The sequence below is a fragment of the Chamaea fasciata genome, unplaced genomic scaffold, assembly GCF_029207755.1.
Source record: "Chamaea fasciata isolate MVZ Bird 193981 ecotype frontalis unplaced genomic scaffold, bChaFas1.0.hap1 SCAF_27, whole genome shotgun sequence".
In the NCBI taxonomy this organism is placed as follows: Eukaryota; Metazoa; Chordata; class Aves; order Passeriformes; family Sylviidae; genus Chamaea; species Chamaea fasciata.
Genome location: NW_027094112.1, coordinates 790269 through 816026, shown reverse-complemented (window position 1 = coordinate 816026; position 25758 = coordinate 790269). Strand labels below are relative to the sequence as shown.

At 56.0% G+C, this 25758-nt stretch overlaps 1 protein-coding gene across 1 annotated transcript in view; it reads right to left on the bottom strand.

The window, feature by feature from the left end:
* Positions 1-463: 463 nt before the first annotated feature.
* Positions 464-25758, bottom strand: part of SCN4A (sodium voltage-gated channel alpha subunit 4) — a 43915-nt gene continuing 18620 nt past the window's right edge. Inside the window, exons 11-26 of the mRNA XM_066205012.1 lie at positions 24438-24593; positions 24095-24218; positions 22720-22958; positions 21108-21281; positions 20462-20818; positions 15942-16373; positions 11477-11606; positions 11008-11162; positions 9548-9721; positions 8795-8917; positions 8281-8559; positions 7001-7054; positions 5455-5592; positions 4794-4898; positions 3826-4096; positions 464-3386 (exon numbers count right to left, since the gene is read on the bottom strand). Coding sequence (XP_066061109.1) covers positions 2197-3386; positions 3826-4096; positions 4794-4898; positions 5455-5592; positions 7001-7054; positions 8281-8559; positions 8795-8917; positions 9548-9721; positions 11008-11162; positions 11477-11606; positions 15942-16373; positions 20462-20818; positions 21108-21281; positions 22720-22958; positions 24095-24218; positions 24438-24593 — 4101 coding nt within the window. The 3' untranslated portion in view covers positions 464-2196. The remainder of the gene's footprint in view (positions 3387-3825; positions 4097-4793; positions 4899-5454; positions 5593-7000; positions 7055-8280; positions 8560-8794; positions 8918-9547; positions 9722-11007; positions 11163-11476; positions 11607-15941; positions 16374-20461; positions 20819-21107; positions 21282-22719; positions 22959-24094; positions 24219-24437; positions 24594-25758) is intronic.

Below are 25758 nucleotides of genomic sequence, written 5' to 3'. Positions count from 1 at the left end.
AGTGTCAGCGAGCACCGAGGGCTCCAGGGGATGGGGTCATGAGCAAAGCAGAAGCTCTGGGAGCAGGGCTGGGTGTCCCAGGGGACAGCTCTGGGGCCTCCTGTGCAGGATGAGACCCCCAGGTCCTGCTGAGGTTGGCAGGTCCAAGGCCAAGCACGGGGAGCCAAGGGAAGGGGTGTTCACCCCTCCCAGTGCAGGGAAAACATCACTCCCCCCAGACACCCCAACACACTTGGTAACGTAATAACAGATCATTTACAGTTTATTGTAAGAAATGTACAAAGAAAAACGGCTTTAGCTCGCATAAACCCTGCTCTGGGGCATTTCCCCATCCCTGACAACACAAACGTAGAAGCAGCATCGACTGCGAGCCACAATCCAGGCAGGGACTGCCATGCCAGGTGTGCTTCCCATGGAAACGCCAGCAGCAGCAGCAGCAGCTCAGGCTCGTGCAGCAGGGAGCATCGACATGGAAATGAGAGCACAAGGCCACTGGACGAGCCAAGTGTCCCCAGCTCTGCCACCTGGCTGGCAGCTCATGGGCGCGAGCCAAGCTCAGCACCGCTCCTGGCCAGCCTGGCCGTGGGGTGTCCGTGACGGCAGCGCCCAAAGCAGCCCGGGAAGAGAAGAGAATCATCAGAGTACAAAAAGACTTTGGCTTCAGGAGCAGCCCTTGTTTGAACTGGAAGACGTTTTGGTTCATGTTTGTTTTGATCTCAAGAGGGTTTTTTTCCCTTTTGAAGGCAGAAGATGGTCAGAGGTGAACTCGGGGCCTTTTGCCCATTTTTCACAGAATCACAGGATGGTTTGGGTTGGAAGGACCTCAAAGCTCATCCAGTGCCAGCCCCTGCCATGGCAGAGGCACCTTCCACTTTCCCAGGGTGCTCCAAGCCTTGTCCAATGTGGCCTTGGACACTTCCAGGGATGGGACAGTCACAGCTGTGCCAGGGCCATTTTCCTTGATTTACTTTCCTTTTGCTCACCTGTGTGAAAAACAGCAAATCCCTTTTCCCCATGGGAAAACACTCCTCTGCCTGGAGGTTTCCTGGTGAGGACCTGCCTGGCCCATCCAGAATGTGCCACTGGGGCCTCTCTGCAGCCCCAGCCTGGGGAAGGATGCTCTGCCTGAGGATTTTGGGATTCACACCCCAATGGGATCGTTTATTACATGCAGCCACCTGGGGCTTGGGTGGGATTTAGGGCACCCCTAAAGCAGCTCGTGGAAAGGGTCATTCAGACATCTGTTCCAATCCCTGGGTGTGCATCTCATTAATTAACACTAATGAAGAGGACATTTGGAACACCAACCAAGAGCACTCCAGTGGGATGGTTCCTCTTGCAACAGGGCTAGGAAAAAAAACCTGAGAAGTTTTGTCCCGGGGACTGGGGATTCTTGGAGGACGTTTTCCAAACCCTACCTTTTCCTATTGCTTTCCTGCCACAAAACCTGGATGGAAATGGGAAAACCAAGTCAAATCTGACGATAAATAGTGTTTACATTCATCCTACAGAGACCTGAATGATTTCAGGTTTCAATGCATATTCAGAGACCTTGAAAACCTGATATTTAACCCTGAGAACAAATCTGCAGATGCTTTGCTTTGGCTTTGCAAACCAGTTTTTAAGACATAATTGCACTTTCTCTTGTATGTAACAAAAAATAATCAAGCTTATTCGGAGGTTCAAAAGAAAGGTGCTACTTTAAGACTTTGGAGATTTTTGTTCACAAAACCTTCTGCTTTCTGTAATTATTCTTAATATTATTTCACTTGGCTCATCTTTCACTGGTTGCTTGGCTGCACTCTGGAAGAATAAAATACAGGGAAATCTCTTAATTGTGAAATAACATTAATAAATAATTACTTTAAGTGAAAGAACAACCATACTCTTCTGTTCATGCCTGAAAACCATCGTTACAGTGATGAGATAATTTCAAAAGTAACTTGTTTCTCTTTCACCGCCAACAGATTTCACATTTGAGTTCTCATAAGAAAAAGAACTAAACTCTTTGCAAGTGCAGTGGGCTGTGAAACCCAGGATCAGGAGGAGATCCTGCTTTGAAATTCAAGGTGGTTGCCTGAAATATCTGAAAATAGCTCAATATCTAAGATCTAGAGATCTGTGCATGGAAGAGCTTTGAACAGGAGATACAAAATAAGTCTCTTCAGGCTGGGCCAGAGGTGGAATCTCCTTGTGTTACACCAGCGACTCTTTCACCACGCGTTTCTTATCCCAAGCCTGTGCTTCCTCAGGAGCATCCTGGGGTGTCTCTGAGCTGGAAATGGGCTCGAGGCTCAGGGCAGGGGCTGTCTCCACATCTGTCCCAGTGTTCCCATACATCTCCTGCATTCTGGTGGCGATCAGCCCTTCCTTCTCGGGCGCGTCCTGGCCCAGGGTGTCCTGGCTGTGCCTGTACATGTAGGATGCCTGCTTCACCGAGCGCCGCAGGAGGTACCTCCGGAAAGCCCTCTGGATCTTGGTAGCACAGACCTCCTCTTGTTTCCTCTTCAGGGTGGTGGTGATGGGTTCATAGGAAACCTTCGAGGGGTTGGCAGCCATAAACTTCTCCTCCATGGTGGCCTTCAGGGCATCCATCTCTCCCGAGTCTCCCAGAACTTCCTTAGTCAGGGCAAAGAGGATGTCTAGGCAGTGGATTTTGTCCCCAGCAACCATTGGTAGGTCCATGGTGATGAGTTTGATCTTGTTGGGCTTGGGAACTCTGAGTGGCTCCTGCAAGGTGTCCACAAAGTCAGACAAGGTGCTGTAGGCGATGAACTGGGTGGCATCCGGGTCAAACTTCTCCCAGGTTTCATAAAACATTTCAAAATCATCTTCGCAGAGGGGCTCGCTGCTCTCCTCTGTGGCCACACTGAAGTTCTCCAGGATGATGGCGATGTACATGTTCACCACGATGAGGAAGGAGATGATGATGTAGCTGCAGAAGAAGAAGATGCCGATGGAGGGATTCCCACAGTCTCCTTTCACTGAACTCCCGGGGTTCTCCAGCTCAGGGTCGCAGTCCGGGGGGCCGCTGTTGAGGATGGGATTGAGGAGCCCATCCCACCCCGCTGACGTGGTGATCTGGAAGAGGCAGATGATGCTGTTCCCGAAGGTTTCGAAGTTGAAGATGTCATCGATCCCTGACTCCTTCTTGACGTAGGCGAAGTTGGACATCCCGAAGATGGAGTAGATGAACATGACGAGGAAGAGCAGGAGGCCGATGTTGAACAGGGCGGGCAGGGACATCATCAGGGCAAAGAGGAGCGTCCGGATGCCTTTGGCTCCTCGGATCAGCCGGAGCACGCGGCCGATCCTCGCCAGCCGGATGACCCTGAAGAGGGTGGGGGACACAAAGTACTTCTCAATGATGTCAGAGAGGACGATACCTGTGGAGGGATGAAGGACAGGTGAGTTTGCTGTGCCACCAATGGGAGGTGAAGGGGAGCTGCTCCACTCTGTCTGGGCAGACACAGTGAGGTGAGGCCACCCCTGATGGCTCCTCCAGTGACAGAGAAAATATTAAAAAATAACCTCTGAGCACAGACCCAAGGGTTAAACTCTGGCTGCTCTGTTTCAGAGAAAGAGAGCACCAAGGGAAATAACACCAAGGAGGAGCAGAGACATCCCCAGCCCCTTGCTCAGCCTGGTGGCCTGGAGTGGCCTCACATCTGTCATGTCTCAGGGTCCTGCTGGCTTGGCCCTGCTCAAAGGATGGGTGCAGGTGGGGTCCAGTGACAGCTTGGTGGGTGTGGATTGGTGAGACCACTTCCAGTCTTCATTGCCCAGTGAGATTCCTTAGGGACTGGTGGGAGCAGCAGGACTCACCTAGGATGGAGAGGATGACCACCACGAAGTCAAAGATGTTCCAGCCCACAGTGAAGAAGTAGTGGCGCAGGGCGAACATCTTGAGCACGCACTCCCCGGTGAAGATGACGATGAAGACCAGGTTTATCTTGTAGAGGACCGAGGTTTTGACCTCACTCTGGTCATCTGTTTCCACCATCATGGTCACCATGTTCAGGCAAATCAGAATCATGATGGTGATGTCAAACACTTGCTTGGTAACGAAGTCAAAAACCTTCCCTTGGAATTTGTTCTGCAATGAGAGACACGAGGGTGACGATGGAGCACCAGAGAAGAGGTGGGAACATGGGACAGACACAACAAAACAAAAACGTAACAGAAAGAGAAGAAGGAACCATATTTACAAGTGTGGGAAGCCTCAAGGTTGTGGCCAGCATGGCTCTCACAGCCCCAAAAGTTATGGGGGGAGGATTCCCAGCACGTAGGAATGCATGGAGCCACACCTGGGAATGCCACGCCAGGAGGAGTGGGCACAGGGCACAGTCAGTTGCTAATTACACCCACAGCTAATAGGGCACAAATTAACACATGGGAAGGACCTCCCTTGTGCAGGGCTACAAAACCCAAATCACAACTGAGAATGTTTTGCCTGGACCAGGGTCCATCCTGGGTGGGTTGAAAGCTGAACTTTCCCTGAGCCCAACTCCCTTCCAGAGAGGAGCTGGGAGTGGAACTAGGGAAAAACACAAATTCCTGCAAAAGAAACCCCATCATTGTCCTTGCCAGAAGACCAAGGGCTAATAGGCAGACCCAAAGGAGGTAGCCTGATGTCAACCTCTTTCTGAAGCCCCAACTCTTAGCCAGGTCTTGTCTGAAGAGTAACAAAGGGGCAAATGGTCTTCCCTGGACCCTTCTCATTCCCTTTGGGACAGCTGGTGGCTTAAAGTGTTCCCTGCGTGCTCCACTCCAGGAGGATGAGCCCAACGTACCGCTGGCCTGGGGATGGGCTTCTGGGGTTTCTTGGAGCCCAGCTTCTTCATGGCGTTGTAGTATTTCTTCTGCTCTTCTGTCATGAAGATGTCTTTGCCTCCAAAGTATAAAGGGAATCACTGCTGTTATTATCAGGAATTCTCTTCCCACCAAGTGTGTCTGACCATGTCCCTTCCCCACCAGATATCTCCAGCCCTGAAGAGATCCTGCTGGGAGCAAGGTGTCCTCTCTGTGTCCTGCAGACCTGGCTCTGCACCACCAGTGTGCTTGGCTCTGCCCACCCTCTGCCCAGCCCCTGCTCTGGGCTGTCAGTCCTGAGCTACTTGCTTGGAAGGAGAAGTTGGAAGCATGAGTCTCAACCTCATGCATGGGAAAATGATCCCAGGATGGGAAGAGAAAATAAAAGTGATGGCCCAGGCAAGAGAAAACACAGCCTCCCTTTGCTTCCTCCCTCTGCACCCATAAATTAAGTCCTCTGTATCTGCTATGACCAGGACACAAAGCTCCAAGTGCTGCTTGTCCAGTGCAGGAAGGAACTAATGGATAAGAATCCTGGGATCCATCCTAGTCCTGGGCATGGTGGCCCTGGTCCCATCACCCCACTGCTGTGCTGGCCCCCTCCAGCCTAGAGCAGCACCTCAGGAGCCAGGGAATACTCATCTTTTTCTTCTGCTGGTTGAAGTTGTCGATGATGACGCCGATGAAGAGGTTCAGGGTGAAGAAGGCACCAAAGATGATGAAGATGACGAAGTAGATGTACATGTAGAGGTTGATCTCATACTGTGGCTGCTCTTCAATCTGGCCAGGAGAGACGGGAAACGTGAGACTGACCCTGTCCCAAAAAGGTGTCCCAGACAAGGGCTTGTGGTGTTTGGACAAGCCATGGAGTGGCTGCTCCAAAACTTTTGGCTGTGTGTTCCCAATGGGAGAAGCCACAGGAAGGGACATCCATGTGACACTGACTGAGGGACATGGACATCCTGACCCCTGATCCCACAGCATGGGCAGGGGAACAGGAAAGGATGTCCTTTGCAGTGATATTAATGGGCAAATGGGTTTCCTCCCAATAATCAGCATTCCAAGGGCTGAAATATCTGAGAGGGGAAAGGAAAAGCGGATTAATTTGTCACACCAGCACAGCTGGGTGACACAGCCCGGCAACCCTGGACAATGCTCCTCTTCTCAAGGAGCATCCCTTAATCTTTCTCTGTGTTTGACCAGAGACACCCCAAGGTGACCCGATGACTTCCCCCATTTTGAGGAAAGCTCTTGGCAGAACAGGGAGGATTTCCTCCCAAAACAACTTTGCTCCAGGTAGGGCAGAAGCCTGAGGGATTTTCAGAGGGTGATGGAAAGGTGCTAAAAAGAGGCAATGAAAACTACCCCTTCAGGCCTGTGGGTGTGTGGTGTAACCCCCAGTGTGATTGGAGAAGAGTAGGAAACCCCTTCTGCCGTGGGGACACTTTTGGGGATGGATCACAGTGGGAACAGCCTTTGCACAACACTCTTCAAACACTTGGGTTTTTTAAATAACTCATTGAACCCACTGGTTAAATACTGGCTGCTCTCTTCTCATAACCCATTGACTGCTCAAGGCAAGCCAGGCACTTTCTCCAGGATGGGATGAGCTTTCCCAGCTAGAGGGGCCATGGAGGACATCATGTCACAGCAGGCAGAAGGACGAGCCCTCCAGGTTGGAGCAGTGGGGGCAGAACAGGGATTTTGGCCCCTGGAACTGAAGCTGGGTGGAGCAGATTCAGTCCCAGCTGTGGGGCGGGGTGGGAGCCCAGTGTGAGGCCAGGCTTCAGGTGACAATGACGTGGGTGGCACAGGGACACATGGCTGCCCTTTTTGAGGCTGTGCACCTCAGCAGGATGTTGTGGCTGCCCAGGTGTCCAAGGCTGGGTTGGACAGAGCTTGGAACCACCTGAGATAGAGGAAGGTGTCACTGCCCATGGCAGGGGGAGGCACTGGATGGTTTTTAGGGTCACTTCCAACACAAACTGTGCTAGGATTCCATGATCTGATACATTTTGGGGTTTTTCCACCCTGTAGCCCTTGTCCTGACTGAAGTCATGGGTGGGAAGCAGGTAGTCCCCACTACCAAAAGGCAGAGCCAAGGATTCATCCCAGCCTCAGTTCTGGGATCCTGTTCCCAGTCTGCCAAGGGGAGTCCCCCTCTGGAATCAGCAATGTGTCCCCTCACCTCGCGTGAGTCCACGGCCGCATACATGATGTCCATCCAGCCTTTGAAGGTTGCCTGTGGGAACAGGAATGGTCAGACTTGGAGGCTTTTCCAGCATAAAGGATTTTGTGATTCTGTGGCAGTGGAGAAGAATATTTTCTGGAAGTTGTTTGGGCCTGGGAAGAAAGGGAAGGTGATGGGTGCGTGTCTGGGGTTTAGCTCTGAGCACTCCGGCTTCCCTCTGGGAATGGCAGGAGAAAAATGTGGGTTGAATCCACAAGAAAAATATCCCAAAAATATGGAAATTCCCACGGGAATATCCATGGACCATTCTGGGGCTGAGGGTACCAGTGACTTCCCAAAACACCACTGCAAACAAGGAGGGGAAAAGAAACAATTGACTCTTTTCTCCCTTCTCCTCTTGACTTTGAAGTCATTTTCCCAAAGGCAGAGCTGTGCCAGGGCCAGCTGCCTCCTTTCCAGTCCCAAACTGTGCCACCTCCGTAACCCTGGCTTCCATGTCCTGCCTCTGGTTCTGCTGAATTTCCATCCCAGTGGGGCGGGGGATTACACCAGATCTTTTACAGGGTCTCCACAGCATCTCTTCCAGCCTTTTGCTGCTGATTTGTTAAACAAAAGCTCTGCAGATCTTGTTTCCTGAATCTGATGGAACAACAAGGCTGAAGAGGAAGCTGAATTTAGAAGCAGGGTTATCAGCTGGGGTTGTTTTCCGATTCTGCAGTCACCAGTTCCCCTGGATCTGATGGGAGTAGCCCTGGCCTGCCCCATAATGGAGCCCACACCTATATTTTTATTCAGGCTGTGGTGAGCAGTTCCCCTTTGCTGCCTGGCCCCAGCTGTGGGGTGTTCGGTGGAAGACGGCTGCATTCGCCCACTGCCCGCAGGGGACACGTGCACCCTTTTTCCAGTCGTCACCCGCCCCACGCAAAGTCCCACAACCTACGGCTGGAGCAGACTGAACTTTCCAAAGGGCTGCAGGGGTAAAATACAGCCTCCCCTCCTGACTCCTGCACGCCGTGTTGTGCAGGGGCTGCTTTGCAGCGCCAGCTTTGGTGCTATCTGTAGCAGTTGCCTGGTGACAGCTTCCCCTCCCACCTTCCACCATGTCCCTTTTCCTCCTTGGCTAGGAGGAAACCCCTTCCTAAGGCTTTTTCTGGTGTTAAAAACCAGCTTTGGAGCTAAGAAGCAGCCAAGAAACCCCATCCAACATCAGTCCTGATGCTCATCCCACCGTCCTGCTCCATGCATCTTGGACAGTGACACCCGATGTCGTGACCTACCACCTGCAGCAGGGACAGGTATCCCAAGCCCACGTTGTCGAAGTTGACCTTGACGTTGACCCATCTGACCTCGTTGGTGTGGAGCAGGGCCATGCAGTCGCTCTTGTTGTTGACCACGTCGATGTCGAAGAGCTCGCCCGTGGTGGTGTTGACACACCTGTAGTACTTCCCTGCGAACAGGTTCACCCCCATGATGCTGAAGATCAGCCAGAAAATGAGGCAGACCAGCAGGACGTTCATGATGGAGGGGATGGCGCCCAGCAAGGCATTCACCACCACCTGCAAGGAGAGAAAAGACCTTGGGGGACCTGGATGGAACCTTCATGTCCCCGTGCCCCAACCTTGCCCTCCCCAGCAGCACTGAGTGAGGTCAGACTGGACCAAAGGTACCTCATAGCATCGATCCCACCCATCTGGAGGCCCTTGAAAACCAACTGGGATGTCTGTGGTGTAGGGGACTGCTGAAGGCTCTCCTGTCCCTGTCAGGGCCAGCGGCACACGGGGACACACTTACCCTCATGCCCTCAAACCGGGATAGAGCACGTAGAGGTCGCAGAGCCCTCAGTGTCCGCAGGGATTTGATGGCTCCCAGCTCCGAGTATCCCAGCCAGTTTGCTGTCAGGCTGACCAGGGACACCTGGAAGGAGCAGCCCAAGTGACCAGCAGCACCTCAGGTGGAAACTGCAGCTCCTGCCCTTCCCGCTCTCCCCAGTCCCTCAGGCTGGTGGTCATCCCTGGGACACAGACATTGAGTCCTTGGGGGATCAGACACCTCAAGGATCACAGAATCCCAGAATTGTTTGTGTTAGAAGGGACCTTAAAGACCATCCAGTCCCACCTCCTGCCGTGGCAAGGACACCTTCCATTATCCCAGGCTGCTCCAAGCCCTGTCCAACCTGGCCTTGGACACTTCCAGGGATGGGGCAGGATGACACCTCTTGAGTGTGAGGGTGGAATTGCTGTGGGGCACAGAAAGGACAGATCGTTTTGTCACGGACCATTTGGGAGACCCTGTGTCCCTTCACAGCTCTACTGGGCCAGGTGGAACTGCACGGGCTGTTCTTGGCTTGGTGTAAAACAGAAGGGTTCGAAAGATTCCTGCAACGAGGGATGAAGTGTTCCTTCCTGTGAGGGACCATTACTTTAAGTAATGGTGTGAGCCCTCATTCCACAGCCACCCCTTTACCCCCTAAAATACAATCTGCGCTCATTTACAACAGCCCCTAAGACCCCCGAGCCCCTTGGCTTGGCCCTGCTCTTCACGTACATCCACGATGAGGAAATCCAGCCAGCACCAGGCATTGGTGAAGTACACCTTGAAGCCATAGGCCACCCACTTGAGCAGCATCTCGATGACGAAGATGTAGGAGAAGACCTTGTCTGCGTATTCCAGGATGGTGCGGATCACCTTGCGCTGCTCAATGTAGATGTCCTCGAAGGCCTGCAAGGGGCACGGAGCTACAGTGACAGTCATCCTTCCATGGAACCCCATGGAGCCACAAGACATCATCCTTCCATGGACCCCCATGGAGCCACATGCCATCATCCTTCCATGGAACCCCATGGAGCCACATGACATCATCCTTCCATAAGACCCCATAGAGCTATGTGACAGTTATCCTTCCATGAAAAACCCTACAGAGCTATGTGACATCATCCTTCCACGGAACCCCACAGAGCCATGTGACAGTCATCTTCCATGGGACCTGTGGCATCCCAGAGTACACCCGGATGTTAGCATCTCCCTGCTTTCCCAGGGCTCAGGAAGCTGGGAGCCTAAAGACGGCTGGTCCATGAGGACCTGATCAACATGGGGTCCAGCTCCTGTTTGCAAGTCCCTGTTGGCTTTGCGGGGTTGGACCTAAAGCAGAGCCTCACTGAAGCCAAAGTCCAGCTTCATCCAATTCCCAGGTGTCTCAACTCAAACCCCAGGACACCAGCCCACACCTTGGGATACTCTGGGAGTTTTGAAAATGCCCTGAGGAGTTTGGGTGTGTGCTACACCCATGTGTTGGGTAAGCACTCAGAGGTAGGGGTGTGGTCACCAGGTGTTGCACAGCTGGCATAGCATAGCTTTCAATTCCTGCACCAGCTACAACCTCAGGCATCCCCAAACCATCTCAGAGTGAGCTGCAGACATGTAAAGTGTGTCTGAAAACCTTCTCAGTCCCTCTGTTCTCCTTCCCTCTCCCTTCACCTCCAAACCTTCAGAGAAGTTGGTATTTCCTGGGTTAAATCCAGCCCAAACACTCGGAGAAGTGCACCGGGCCAACACAAATAATTAATTAACTTGATTTAATGGGATATCCAGGTGCTGAGAGGGGGCACCAGGTGCTGAACAGAAAAAAAACCCCATAAATTCTTCGTCAAGCACCTCCTGACAGCCGGTGATGGTGGTGGTGAAATGGGGAACCACACAAAGCTCAATAAACGGTTCAGATGGTTCATAGTTGGCACTAAGAGCAGGAGTGGGGGCTGTAGGCAGGGGCATCCCCTCGAGCCCATGGACCACAGCCCGTGGTTGATGGTCCAGGGATGTTGGGGAGGGTGACCAGGGAGTACCAGGACTCCTGGAGGATGTTAGACCTGAGCCAAATGGGGTTTGGAAGCAAACATCTGCCCACAGCTGGATTATTTGGCACAGAGCCTGGGCTCTGTCACCTCCCTGGGCTCCCCCAGGCTGGGGAGCCACTGCAGAGCCCTTGGGACAGGAAAGGTGGGACCTACCAGTGCCCCGCTGCTGAGGAGGATCATGAAGACGATGAAGGTCTCGAACCAGTCGTGCTCCACGATGCGGAAGCAGGTTCTCCTGAGGTTCCACCAAATCCTCCCCTTCTCAGTGGTGATGTCCACATAGAGGCAGGGGAACCTCTTCACACAGCCTGGGGACACAGGGCTGGGGGTCACCCCTGGCCAGGGTATTCCCACTGTTCTCAGTGTTATTGGCATTTTAAACCCTCCCTGGTGGAAGTTGGACCAGGATCCTGCTGGGTTTAGGTGGGGTGCATGAGGGGAGCTCCGTGGAGATCATCTCTGTGGTGGTACGGGAGGATTTGGAGTTGGGGCTGAGCTCAGGGAACCTGGGGGTCCCTGTGCTGCAAGAACTGGTTGGCAGTGGCCCCTCCACCCCCATTTTCCCCTCTCCACACCCATCTTCCCCTGTCCACAGGGTCTCCAGCCCTGCTCTGTCCCTCACCTTCAGTGAAACACTCCTCGGGCTCGTTGCTCTCCTCAGCCACTTCTGCCTCCTCCTCCTCCTCGGGTGCGGGGGGTTTGTAATCCACGGTGCTGCACACGGATGAGGCGTTGTCGCTGGACAGGGGATTCTGCGGAGGGACAGGAATTCAGGCCAGGCTTCTGGGCTTTGGGTGCCTCCAGCCATGATCCTCCTGCCCCTCAGAGCCCAGGCAGGACCAGATGGGTGGTGGGACCCCGTTGTTTGGAGAATGCTCTGAGTCCCCCTCCTATGGGCACACAGCCCAGAAGCTGTTGAATCACCCAGGGCTGAAAACCTTGGATGATTGTTGGTACCTGAACTTTGCTTTTCATCCAGGTTCAGAGGAACAAAAAGTCCCCTGATGCCAGCCGTCCTCCCAGCACAGCAGCTCCATCTCCCATCACCTGTGCCACCACTTCAGGCTGATTTTCTTGCTGCCACCTCCTCCTCCGTGTGTCCCTATCCAAGAATTGCACTGCCAACCCCCCCTTTGGTGCAGAAACCCAAGCAGCCTCTCCTCTCTCCTCCCTCTGGCTCGGCTCGTGCTGAAGGGCCCTCAGCCTGAGGTTCACCCAAGTTCAAAACCTTCATCCAAATACCTCTTTCCAGCTCCATCCTGCTCCACAGCTCAGCTTGGCTGCCTTCCCAGACACCACTCAGCAAGGCCAGAGGGGCTGATAACAAGAGAAAACCTTGGCAAGCCCCTGGGACTCTTTTTCCTCCGTGGTTTTTTTTTTTTTTTTTTGCTTTCTGAGAAGCCCTCGTGCAACACTCGAGGAATGAGCAGATTCTCAGCCCTGCCTATCCCACCTGGGAGCAGAACCAGAGGATCCAGAATGGGCATTTCCAGCACAGGAAGGTGTTGGCTTACATGGGAAGGAGATAATCCTCCCCTCAGGCTGCTGCTGCTGCTTTTGGTAATCCATAAAGGAGCTGCTCCATCCTCCAAAGATCAGGGAAAAACCTCTGGGGTAAACTGGGGCACCGTCACTGCCCACAGCGTCAGGGGCCACAGCCACATCGCCGTGAGATGTTGCTGTAGGGGACTTTTGGGGACATGCAGGAGAGGACACAGCAGCAGAGGTGGCACCAGCTGGTGGCTCTCAAGGACCACTGGGACCACCCTCAGTTGAGGCCGGGGGGAGGGACAGGAGGATTAGAGAGTCTCATCACAGAGCCAGGCAAGCTGTGACCCCAGGGAAGGACACGCAGGAGCCATCTGCCTCCAGGACAGCCTTACAAAGGGTGAAGGTGGGGACAAACCAGTGCAACTACCCTGGAGATGTGGGGGAAGGTCCAAAAAGCCCTTGGATGGCTCACAGAACCCAGGAGTTCTGTGAGTGGAGCTCAGGGCAGGTTCACCAGGGTGGGGACAAGGATAAAACCCATTCCTGGGGGCTCCTGAGCCCTCCCACACCTGGAACCAGCAGCTTTGGAGGGCAGTTTCCATCACACACCTGGCACAGCATCTCCAGCCTGGCTAGAGCTTTCCTCCCCAATCCAGGGCTTTCCCATCCTTGGTGCTGCACACCCTGACTCAGCCCATGACCCCACAATCCACAGCACTGAGAATCACAGAGCTGTTCGGGTTGGAAAAGCCTCCCAAGACCATCGAGTCCCGCAGAGCCAAGGCCACCACTGACCCATGTCCCCAGGTGCCACATCCACAGAGCTTTTAAACCCCTCCAGGGATGGGGACTCCACCCCTGCCCCGGGCAGCTGTGCCAGGGATGGGCAACCCTTTTAGTGAAGAAATTTTCCCCAAATCCACCCTGAGCCTCCTCTGGCCCAGGCTGAGGCCGTTCCCTCTCCTCCTGTCCCTGTTCCCTGGGAGCAGAGCCCGACCCCCCCGGCTGTCCCCTCCTGGCAGGGAGTTGTGCAGAGCCACAAGGTCCCCCCTGAGCCTCCTTGTCTCCAGGCTGAGCCCCTTTCCCAGCTCCCTCAGCTCCATTGACAACACCCCTGTGCTGCACCAGAGCCTGGAGCATGTCACTACACATCACCCTACCCAGCAGGATGGGATCCCCATGGAAAAAAGGCCCTGGAAGAGCCCTGAGCCCCTGCACTGATTCTGCAGAGCCACAGACCGGGCTGGCACCTCCTCACTGCTCTGAGCTGCAAAAAGAAATCGACCACAAGACGCAAAATCGCAGCTGCGATGATCCTGCCGCTGTCATTTCCCCGAAAAAGAGCTTTTCCTTGGAAACGAGCTGCTCTGGAAGTGGAGAGGATTTGTGAGCGTTGCTGAGCTGCCCGGGTGGAGAAGCCCCCGCGGTTTGGGATCGTGGCGGTGGGAGTGTCCCCGGAGCGGGCGCTGTGCGGGGCTCTGGCTCCATCTGGAGCTCATCCCCGGCTGTCAACGCTCCCGGCTGGCACCAGCCCCCCGGAACAGCTCAATTAGCACCTGATTGCTAATTGTCATTTCACCTTGTATAGACAGCCTGGGAGAGCAGGGGAAGGGTCAGCCTGGATAAGGGAAGGGTTTGGGAGAGGTCAGAGCCCCTTCCAGGGCTCAAGGGAGCTCCGGGAGAGCTGGAGAGGGACTGGGGACAAGGAATGGAGGAACAGGACACAGGGAATGGCTTCCCACTGCCAGAGGACAGGGCTGGATGGGAGATTGGGCAGGAATTGTTCCCTGGCAGGGTGGGCAGGCCCTGGCACAGGGTGCCCAGAGCAGCTGTGGCTGCCCCTGGATCCCTGGAAGTGTCCACGGCCAGGTTGGATAGGGCTTAGAGCAGCCTGGGGCACTGGAAGGTGTCCTGTCATGGCAGGGGATTGGAGTCTTTGAGACTCTTACCAACCCAAATCATTTGTGATTCCATGGTGAATTGCAGCCCATCATCTCCCCTGCCTGGGCAGGGCTCCTGTTTTTAATGCACCCCCTTGGCTCCCACCTGAGTCAGCTTTGACTGAGTTTAGGCACCAAACCCAACAGCCCTGATGGGCTGAAATGGTATTTACTGGTTGAGAGGCGCCCTTTGCCCACTGCACGTGCTGAGCAGCCAGAGATGGCTCCGAGTTTTCCCAGGCAGTGTTTGGAGCGGGTGCCATCAGCTGAACACACCCTAAAGCCCAGAGCTGTGCCAGGATGGGGCCGATGACTGCACACCAAAGCTTTCCCATCTGCTGGGATGCACTTTGTGGTGACAGGGAGCTGAGGACCATGGGCACCCCATGTGTCCTCTCCCACTGTGGCCAGGCTGGCACTGGCATCACCTCTGCAGTGCACCCACTGCTGCTGGGGGACTGCGGTTGTGGCAGGAAAAATCTGGGGAGAAATGCCAGCTCTCAGCCCTCCTGGTGTCAGCACTGAGGGAACTGAGAGCAGCAACCGCCTGACCCATTCCCTTGGCTGAGGTGCTCCACGCAAGTTTGTCCCCTCTGTAGGGCTTGGCAGTGACCACCTTTCTTCCTGTCCTCCTCCTGCACCCCAAATGCTGAAGCCCCCCCGTTGTCCCGGATAACACTAAATAATCAGGATTGTCCCCTCTCCTTGCCCCACGTTGTGCCAAGCTGGGTCCCTGTCCCTGTGCTGAGCTGTCAGGAGCCTGCAGCAGGGAGGGAGGTGAGAGGCTCTGCAGTTTTGGGAGCCCTGCTTCGTTTTCCAGCCTTTCCTGGGGCTCCCTGTGCAGTCCCAGCCAGGTGTTCGCAGCACCAGATGCCTCCCGGACCTGGCAGGGCTGGTTGGGATGGAGCTTTCCAGGTTCCCTCAGCTCCTGGGCACACATTTGCCCTCCAGTCATGACAAATCGCTGCTCAGAGCTGTCCTATTGTCCAAACAAACCCCCTTCCCAGGCTGATGCACCTGCTCCTGTCCCTCTCAGCACCTCCAGCTGCCCCCTCTGTCCCCAGGACCTTGGAGGAACCTTGGATTTCCCCCCACACCATCACTCTTCGTGTCCACTTGGGTCCTCCCGAGTTTTTTGTCCCCCTACCACTCTCCCAGTGGACCCCAGCAGTCCCCTGGAGACTGACTCAGCTGTCTCAGCTTTGGATCCCACATCCCTGGCTTCATGTTGTCCCCTGCTAAGCTCCTCCATCTGGTTCAGGCCCCCCCAGGATGATGCTTTCCGAGGCATTAGCAGTGGATCCAATGATAGTGCCATCAGCAGATTTCCTGGCATCGGATTCCTCTGGAACATCTTTAACCCCAAACTGAGCGCTGTGACCCTTGCACTGCCCCTGTGGTGCTGTGGGGCCCTCTGGCATTGGCAATAACCCCACAGTCTGACCCAAATCAGCCAAAGCCCTGCTTGGACCCTCCCCTCCCACTCCAGCTTATGCTGGGAAATGCCAGCTTGGAAAACGCTAAATTTGGCCCGTGCCACACCCTGTGAGAAAGCTAAAAGTGACCCAAACCGACATCATTCTTTGGGCAGAACAGCAGGAATGGGCCAGTCCCAGTTTTGGGGTGAAACCCTTCCCTTCCACCCGCCTTCCTGACCTTGGTGGTGTCCTCGGTGTCAGACTGGGTGCTGGTCTCCTCGTAGAGGTCAGACTCCTCAGAGGCGATGGGGACCTGCACCGTCAGGTTGGGGTTGTTGATGAAATTCATGTGGTCTAGCTCATCCATGAAAATGTGCTCCTTGCCTGTGATGCCATCCAGGTACCCCGACTTGGGCTCCAGGGCCGAGTCCACGTGGTTGAGCACGGAGTTGTCCCTTTTACTGGGGTCCTGCTCTTCCTCTGGTGCCACCTTCTTGCCCTTCCAGAGGCGGCGCAGCAGCCCGAGGAGCGCGGCCTTGGCGAAGGCGATGCCGCGGGTGATGCGGCCGATGGCGATCTGCAGGTTGTTCATCTCCCCGTCATCGTCCGACGCCGCCAGGCTGTCGGCGCTGAAGGAGCTCAGCAGCAGAGCCAGGAACAGGTTTAGCACCTGGGGGGGGCAAAGCAAACCCCAGCCCTGAGGTCCAGCAGGTCCTGAGCATCAGGATTTCCCTCTGGAGCTGCAGGGATCACTCGTGGCTGTGGAGAAACCCCTTCATGGAGTGTCTCATGGGCTCTGCCCTGCCCTCACTGGCTCTGGGGACTGCAGAGGGGCCAGTCCCAGTTCCTGGAGGACATGGACATGCTCCTTCTCAAACCCCTGGGGTTCTGATGGCTCCAACCTCACCCTGGGCTCCCACAGCCCTGCAGATCCCTCTGCAAGGGATGCCAGTCATGGCTTCAGCTCCCCTCAAGCCCTGCTGTGGATCCATGGGTGTGCCCCTTCCCTTGGTCTCTTGGAGCTCCAGGAATCCCATCCTCAAGCCTCTGGTGCTTCTCCCCACCACCCCCAGGGATGCAACTCAGCTCTTGAGGCGGCCCCATCCCTGGAAGTGTCCAAGGCCAGGTTGGGCAGGGCTTGGAGCAATTTGGGATAGTGGAAGGTGTCCCTGGCCATGGCAGGGGGTGGGGCTAAGTGCTCTTTAATGTCCCTTCCAACCCGAACCAGTCTGAGGTTCCGTGATTTTGTGATTATGTCCCTTCTCTCCCCAGAATGAAACCTCCTGCTTGTCCTCTCAGCTGCAGCTCGTCCTCTCCTCCTCCCTGGCTTTGGTAGCTCAGATGCCCAGCAAGCTCCCAAGCGTCTCCCACACCCTGGAGCTATGGAGGAGCCTGAATCCCAGCTGTGAGCCCGTCCCCGTGTCCCAGACACTGCTCTGCTTCATCAAAGCAATGTGTCACCTCAGCACGAGCCAGTAAATGCTCTGTATAAATCCAGGCATGGGCTCGTGTGCTTCCCCTTCTACTTCACCATCCCAAAACGTGACTGGACCCCACCACAGCCTCTCCTGGCACAGCTGGGGTTGCTGCCTGCCAGAAACCTGGAGCAGCTCGGGAGCAGAGGAGTGGGACAGGCACCTCCGTGGAGCGGAGCAGGGACAGCGCCAGCCCACAGCTGTCGGTGTTTGTGCCGTGCCGTGCGGTGCCAGCAGCGCATCTGAGACGGGAATTAGCTGCTATCCAAGGACACTGCTGTTTTCACATGGCTCATGCCATGTGCCTTAAACCACGTCTTTAAATAAATCCCCGCGGGCCCAGCAGTTGAATGCCCCCGTTAAGTACCAGTTACAGTTAATGGGTGCCGCTGGCTCTGTCTTTGTCGGACAGGACTCCGTTACCTTGTCACCCGACTGACTTCCTCCCTTTTCCCTGAATAACCCCAAAGGAAATGCTCAAAGTGTCATTAGGAGCAAAGGACGGGTCACCTTCTTCCTGCGCAGGGGAAGTTCTGAGAAACACACACCTCCCTGCACTGGGATACTTGGGAGCCTCTGGGACGGGCTCCAGGACTCGGAAATACCTGAGGCCCGGCCGCGGGAGCCTGGCAGAGGAGGAGGAGGAGGAGGAGGGCGCAGAGAGCTCTGGCCCTGTTTGTGCTCCGCGTTTCTCTGCTGGGCTGGAAATGGAGCCCGTGCAGGAGTTGCAGAGCTGCCCCAAGGGCTGGGGTGCAGCTCAGGGAGGGGACACCCGCACCTCTGGGACAGGGACACCCACACCTCTGGGATGGGGACACCCACACCTCTGGGATAGGGACACCTGTACCCCTGGGATGGGGACACTCACACCTCTGGGATGGGGACACCCACACCTCTGGGATGGGGACACCCACACCTCTGGGATAGGGACACCTGTACCCCTGGGATGGGGACACTCACACCTCTGGGATGGGGACACCTGCACCTCTGGGATGGGGACACCCACACCTCTGGGATGGGGACATCTGCACCCCTGGGATGGGGACACCCACACCTCTGGGATGGGGACACCTGCACGTCTGGGATGGGGACACCTGCACCTCTGGGATGGGGACACCCACACCTCTGGGATGGGGACACCTGCACCCCTGGGATGGGGACACCCGCACCCCTGGGATGGGGACACCCACACCTCTGGGATGGGGACACCCGCACCTCTGGGATGGGGACACCCGCACCTCTGGGATGGGGACACCCACACCTCTGGGATAGGGACACCTTGTACCCCTGGGATGGGGACACCTGCACCTCTGGGATGGGGACACCTGCACCTCTGGGATGGGGACACTCACACCTCTGGGATGGGGACACCCACACCTCTGGGATGGGGACACCTGCAGGTCTGGGATGGGGACACCTGCACCTCTGGGATGGGGACACCCACACCTCTGGGATGGGGACACCCACACCTCTGGGATGGGGACACCTGCACCTCTGGGATGGGGACACCCACACCTCTGGGATGGGGACACCTGCAGGTCTGGGATGGGGACACCTGCACCTCTGGGATGGGGACACCCACCCTTCTGGGATAGGGACACCCACACCTCTGGGATGGGGACACCCACACCTCTGGGATGGGGACACCTGCACCCCTGGGATGGGGACACCCACACCTCTGGGATGGGAACACCTGCACCTCTGGGATGGGGACACCCACACTTCTGGGATAGGGACACCCACTACTCTGGGATAGGGACACCCACACCTCTGGGATGGGGACACCTGCACCTCTGGGATGGGGACACCCACACCTCTGGGATGGGGACACCTGCACCTCTGGGAGGGCTGTCACTGACCCCACCAGCTGAAATTGTGCTGCCCCCGTGTCTTCTCCAGAGCAGTCTCCCGGAGAGGTGGGCAGACAGTGCTACTCCAGAAGTGAGCTCCAGAAGAGGGAAACTTTCCAGAGCCTCTTTTGGGAGGGCTCTGCAGGGAGGGCTCTGCAAACTCCTGCACTCATTGCAGATCGTCCTGGAGAGGCTCTTGCTCCTTACAGCTGCCCTTATGGGTGGTTTTCAGCCTGACCCAGCCTTACAGTCCCCTGGAAAGGTGGCATCACAAACCTTTGCTGCCTGGTGGGAGGTGGGCAGCCCGGGGGGACACGGGGCTGCTCCCTTCTTTTGCCCAGCACAGGCCCGGGGCAAGGTCTGCAGCTAGAGGCTCTCCCTTCAAGACCCCAAATCCCTGGCATGAAGACAAGAGGCGCCCAAATCCCAAATTTCTGCTCTCCAAGTGGGACACTCCAAACTGACCCGAGCTGGGGGCTGCTCTGAGTTTCTCCCCGGGCTCCTTTCAGAGCCTCCCTGGGGACAGGGGTCAGCAGCTCCCGGCGGCAGATAGTTTTTCAAAGCAAATTCCAAAGGGATTACACAATCCCGGCAAGTAATAGGAGCGAGTCGACGCTTCCCTCCCCTGCCCTGCTTCTCAAGAAGGGAGAGCAGGGCCCACGCAGACTGCAAAACAAGCTCCAGAGCTGCCAGCGCTGGGGTTACCAAGTTTAGAAAGGATTTCACGCTCGCCTGGAACTCACAAACCTGTAGCCCGGGCAGCACAGGCAGCCAGGGGGAGTGGGGAGGGTGGGGGCAGGATGGGGGTGAGGGCAGCAGGGGGTCCCACAGACACAGGGAAGGAGACTGGCCACCACCAGATGCCACCTGGAGCACGGTGAGGACGGGGGAGGTTGGGGATCTGCAGGAGCCCTGGGGGTGGGGGGGGTGGGGGTGGGGGGGGGACTGCTCCCTAAAGCACCTGGAGCAAAGGGTGGGATGAATAAATGGATGGATGGATGGATGGATGGATGGATGGATGGATGGATGGATGGAGCTCTGCCTCATCAGGAGAGTGGGAAATGGGGCAGGAAAGCTGGAAAAGCCAAGTGGAGGACATAGGGCAGCTTGATGCTGAGCTGTGTTTTATCCCAGAGTTGCTCCTGCCTCTGCCTAAAGCCCAGTTGTGTTTTCTGTGCCTCAGTTTCCCCCCAGTTCCTGGTCTGGTTTCAGCTGGAGGTCCCTCAGGAATCATTTCTCTCTCTGTTTCACGCAGAGCTGACACAGCCCATCCCAAGGGCCTGGGCAGGGAGGAGAATCCCTGTGCTCCCTGCAGCTCCAAGCAGACCCTGCCCATGGGCACAGCACTATGGGAAAGGCTGAGCTGGACAGAGGTGTCCCCACCCCATGACCCCCTCTGTCCCTGCCCCCAGCAAGGGTCCCCCCAGCCTCACCACGAGGTTCCCAATGACCATGACCATCATGAAGACGATGAGGCACATGGTCTGGCCGGCCACCTCCATGCAGTCCCACATGGTCTCGATCCACTCCCCGCAGAGGATGCGGAAGACGATGAGGAAGGAGTGGAAGAAGTCGTTCATGTGCCAGCGGGGCAGGGTGCAGTCCGTGGAGATCTTGCACACGCACTCGATGTAGCTCTTGCCGAAGAGCTGCATCCCCACCACGGCGAAGATGAAGACGATGATGGCCAGAACCAGCGTCAGGTTGCCCAGGGCGCCCACGGAGTTGCCGATGATCTTGATGAGCATGTTGAGGGTGGGCCAGGACTTGGCCAGCTTGAAAACCCTGAGCTGTGGGGGGCAAGGAGAGAAGGGCGTGGCTTGGGGCGTCATTTCCACAAGGTGCCAGCAAAGCTGTGGCACTGCCATTTGACCCTGCCAGGGCAGTTTGATCACGGCAGGATGGGTTAAACCCCCAACTGCTCTGACTCCGACTTCCCTGAATATTTAACTTGACTCCGTCTTATCTTTAACAGGGGCCAAGTTGGTCCCTCCCAAGCTGAGCCTCCACCATGAAGGAGGCTGAACAAGCCAGCCCCAGCCTGTCCCTGTCACCCCCCAGGTGTCCCCTGGCACGTACCAGGCGGAAGGAGCGGAGCACGGAGAGCCCCTGCACGTTGGCCAAGCCCAGCTCCACCAGGCTCAGAGTGACGATGAAGCTGTCAAAGATGTTCCAGCCCTGCTGGAAATACTCGTAGGGATCCAGAGCAATGAGCTTCAGAACCATCTCTGCGGTGAAGATCCCAGTGAAGACCTGTGGGAAGCAGCACCCTTGATCACTTGTTCATAAACCAGTGCTGAGCTGTGGGGTGGGCAGCATCCCTCTTTTTTGGTGTATTCCCAAAGCATTTCACACTGGTAGGGCCAGTCCCAGTTGGGAATGAGCTCCCCAGATGCTGCCCAGTGTGGCTGGTGAAGCCAGACTGGGAATATTGGTGACTGATTCCTCTGGAGGGTCACAAAGGTGAGTGTTGGCAGCTGGAAATTAAAAATAAAATTTCCTAGGCAAAGAGACACCTTTGGAATGACTGGGAAATCACAGATGCCCAGCACTGGAACTGGGCTGCTACTGGGATGCCCCTGTCCCTCCCTGAGCCCTGTGACAGCTGAGCTGGATTTTACACATTGCTCCTTTCCTGGGATCACAACGGCACCTGCACTATTGTGTCACTGCAGAGAGGGCTCAGGCAGGTGACAATTGACATCCCTGGTGCAATTCCAGAGCACAGCACGTGCAGAGGGCCCGGTGGCAGATTTGCCCTGGCTGGGGATGGTGTTGGGACAGGTCTGTCCCTCACTGAGCAGGGAAGCTGCTGCTCCTGCATCCCCGAGGTTGTCCCCACATGTCCCTTGCGTGGCAGCCCACAGACATCCCCTGTCCTGCTCCCCCTTGCTGATCCTTGTCCTTGACACCCTGCGGTGGGACAGGCAGCCGAGCTGCAGCTCCCACGGCGGGCACAGGCAGGGGATGTGGGGGAAGCCCGTCCCAGTGGGATCTCCTCCGCCTGCTCCCGTCCCCGCCTGGCCCTTCCCCAGCAGATCGTTCCCCCGGGGGTGCTCCCGCAGCCAGACTCCGCTCCTGGCTCGGAGGAAGGGCTGGAGCCGCCTCAGCCCGGCCGTGCCTTGAGCACCGGCCCATTAATCCCCTTGTATTTCCTGAATGAAACCAGAGCCCGTCCCGCCCGCCCGGGCAGCGGCATCTGTCACTCCAGGACTGCGCTTCCACCCGGCAGGTGCTGGAGCAGGGCACAGGGGCAGCAGAGGGGATGGGAGCTCTCCCGTTCTTTAGCGCATTTCCCACCGCTGCCAGGGGGATCCCGGGCTTGTCCCGCCAGCAGATCCACCCAGCTCAGAGCCATTTGTCTCCAGCTCCAAGCAGGAGCAGCCACAAAATGCACCTATAAAATCGGGCCAGCTGAGATTTGCAATGATTCCACTGGGCAAATCCCCGACTATTATTCATTTTAATGCTGCATTGTTGCTTCCTGCTCAGTGGGGACCTGTTTGTTCCCACAGTCTGGAACACCTCCTGCTCTGCCCTGTGGTCACCCAACGTTTCAGGGACACTGTGGTGTCACCCGGGGCTGGCAGCAGGGTTGTGATGCAGAGGGTGGCTCGGAATGCCCTCTGCTGCCCTCCAGGATGGGGGCTGGGGCTGCTGGGCTCGAAAGGGGAGGGATGGAGCTCCCTACCAGGTTCCCCACGCTCAGCACGTTCTCGAACTCCTCTGTCATGGGGTAGTGCTCCATGGCCATGAAGAGAGTGTTGAGCACGATGCAGATGGTGATGCCCAGGTCCACAAAGGGGTCCATCACCACCAGCTTGACAAACTCCTTCAGCTTCACCCATGGAAGGCAGCAATTCCAGATCAGGAATGTGTGGGCAAATTTGTACCACCAGGGTGGGCATTTCTGGTGAGCTTCTTCGAGCTCTGAGGGTGGGAAAGGAAAAGTGTGAGATTATCTTGTCCTCACCTGGGTGGGCAAGTGCTGACCCTCAGGAGGAGTTCTCCTGTGGTCCTGGACCAGCTCTGGATGATCTATGATTTTAAATATCATGGAATGTCCTGAGCTGGAAGACATCCACAGGGATCATTGATCCAGCTCCTGGCCCTGCACAGACACCCCAAAAATCCAACCCTGGGCATCCCTGGCAAGTGCTGTCCAAAGGCTCCTGGAGCTCTGGCAGCCTCGGGCTGGGACCATTCCCTGGGGAGCCTGGGCAGTGCCCAGCACCCTCTGGGGGAAGAACCTTTCCCTGATCTCCATCCCCACTCCCTGGCACAGCTCCAGCTGTTCCCTTGTCCTGTCCTTGGTCACAAGCAGCAGAGGCTGGAGCTGCCCCTAGGGAGGAGCTGAGGTATGACCGTAGGCTCCTCTTCTCCAGCTGAACAAAGTGACCTCGGCCACTCCTCATGTGGCTCCTACAGATCCTCCATCATCTTCTTAGCCCTCCTTTGGACACTTTCTAAAAGCTTTAGATCTTTTTTATATTGTGGCACCCAAAAAATACAGGGGCTAAAAGGAGGAGCCTTCCCATGCCCAGGCACAGAGATGATGCAGACCTGGCTCTCCAAACTGTAGAGGGATGGAAAGGCAGATAAGCCAGGGAATTGTGGATCCAACCCCTCTCCCAGCCCCTCAGCAGGATTTGAGGTGTCCTCGCCACCCTGAGATTGGCAGGACATCCAAGGGGACTGCTCTGTGTTGACCAGAGGGTTTCGTTCCCATTCCTGAGGGGACGGGGGACATGAACTGCTGAGTTTGTGGTGCTTTTTACTGGAGCTGGCACAGCAGCTCCTGGGAAGCTGCTCAGCAGTTCCCAGATGGCTCCAGAGACTCCTCTAATCACCTGCAATCCCATTAATTTGTGTGAGATATTGGATTACTGCCTCCAGGCATCATCCCAGTGGGCTGGGATGAAAAGTCTGGCTTGAGCATCACTGACCCTGTACAGAGATCCCAGGGCTGGAGTCATCCCTTGTGTGGGGCTGGGAATTTGGGACAGCCACTGTCACCAAGCCAGGCCCTGCAGCACTGACCAGGACCCTCACCCAGCGGGACATACCTTCCACAGCATTGGAGATGACACTGATGGCACTTCCCACCCTCTTCTCCAGCCCTGGCCCATCTTGGTTGCCCACGGTGAGGTGGTTGAGGTCCGGCTTCTCCGGCTCATAGGTGGGGTTGAACTGGGAGGAGAGGAGGGAGGGATGCAGAGTTATTCCGTGCTCTGAGAGGCAGAGCAGGCAGAAAACAGGGAACGGTCCGGAGGGACCTCTGGGTGCAAGGTGGGGACCCCCAAAAGGCTTGTAGGACCCAACCCACAGCGAGGTGGGCACAAGGTTGTCCCCTCAGGAGGTTGGTCAGGGTGGGCACCCAGGGATGGCAGGGGCAGAGCTGGCACCTACATCAATCACGGTGTCGGATCTCTGCAGGGTGATCTTGGGCACCACCTGCCCGTTGCAGTCCTTGGCCTTGTCCTGGTCACTGTTGAGGTCCGAGTCGTGCCCCTTGCCGGCCACGCTGCTGGGCAGGGAATCGCTGCTGGATGCGCGCTCCTGCAACTGCACAACCCCGGCCCTGTCACCCCTGTGTCCACAGCCATGGGGACATCCCACCGTGCCTGAAGGCTCCAGGGGGTGGGAGAACTCCTTCTGTCCCTGGAAGTGGTGGATGGATGAGGCTTGGAGGAACCTAGGGCAGTGGGAGGTGTCCCATGGCAGGGGTGGGACTGGATGAGCTTTCAGGTCCCTTCCAACCCAAGACATCCTGGGATTTCCAAGCCTTTCCCTTTCCCTTTCCCTTTCCCTTTCCCTTTCCCTTTCCCTTTCCCTTTCCCTTTCCCTTTCCCTTTCCCTTTCCCTTTCCCTTTCCCTTTCCCTTTCCCTTTCCCTTTCCCTTTCCCTTTCCCTTTCCCTTTCCCTTTCCCATCCCTTGCACCCTCTGCACTCAGCTCTCCACAGCTGAGTTAGATCTGTTTGGATTTAGTCAGGGAGAATAATTCCTAAGGGCAAAACTGAGCAAATCTTGGTTCTTCAAGCAGGAAACTTTACCCTTTGCAATGAGCTCTCATCCAAAATGTCAAAGAAGTGAAATCCTCACGGCTCTTACTGAAATGTGACCTCTAGGATTTTTGCACTTGCACTGAATTTGAGAATGTTTGGATTGAAATTTATTTATCCCCCCAAAATGTTACATTATCACATTTCCATTGCATGTACAATTATTTCCTTTTTCTGTTGTTTTGTTTCGGTTTTTTGTTTTTGTCTTTTTCTTTCCAACAGTGCTATTACATTTGAAGTTCCAACCCTGCTGCAATGAGCATGGACACAAGGAAACGTTCCAGGTTTCCTTGGCTCCCGTAGGACACCAGGATCTCCCTGGTGCGGTGCAGGGTGTCTCGAGCCCTTTGTTGTGTCTTCAAAGCCAAGGGTTTGCTGACACATTGAGCTGTGCTGCAGCTGCCCCATATTCCCTGAATGCCTCCTTTGTGGCCTGGTGACACGGAGCTGGGCTCCTGCCAGGCTTCCTGATGTGCTGCAGGACATCCACGGGAACTTCTGAGGCCGTTTATGGCCCTCACCTCCTCCTCTCAAACAACACCTTACCCCTGTGCTGCTCCTCTCTGCTGCCGCCCAGTGCACCCTGGGCTGGCATTTGGATGTGGAAATTTGATATTTTCAGCCTTTTTTGTCCCCACCCATGACAGTATCTCAGTTTTTCAATTCA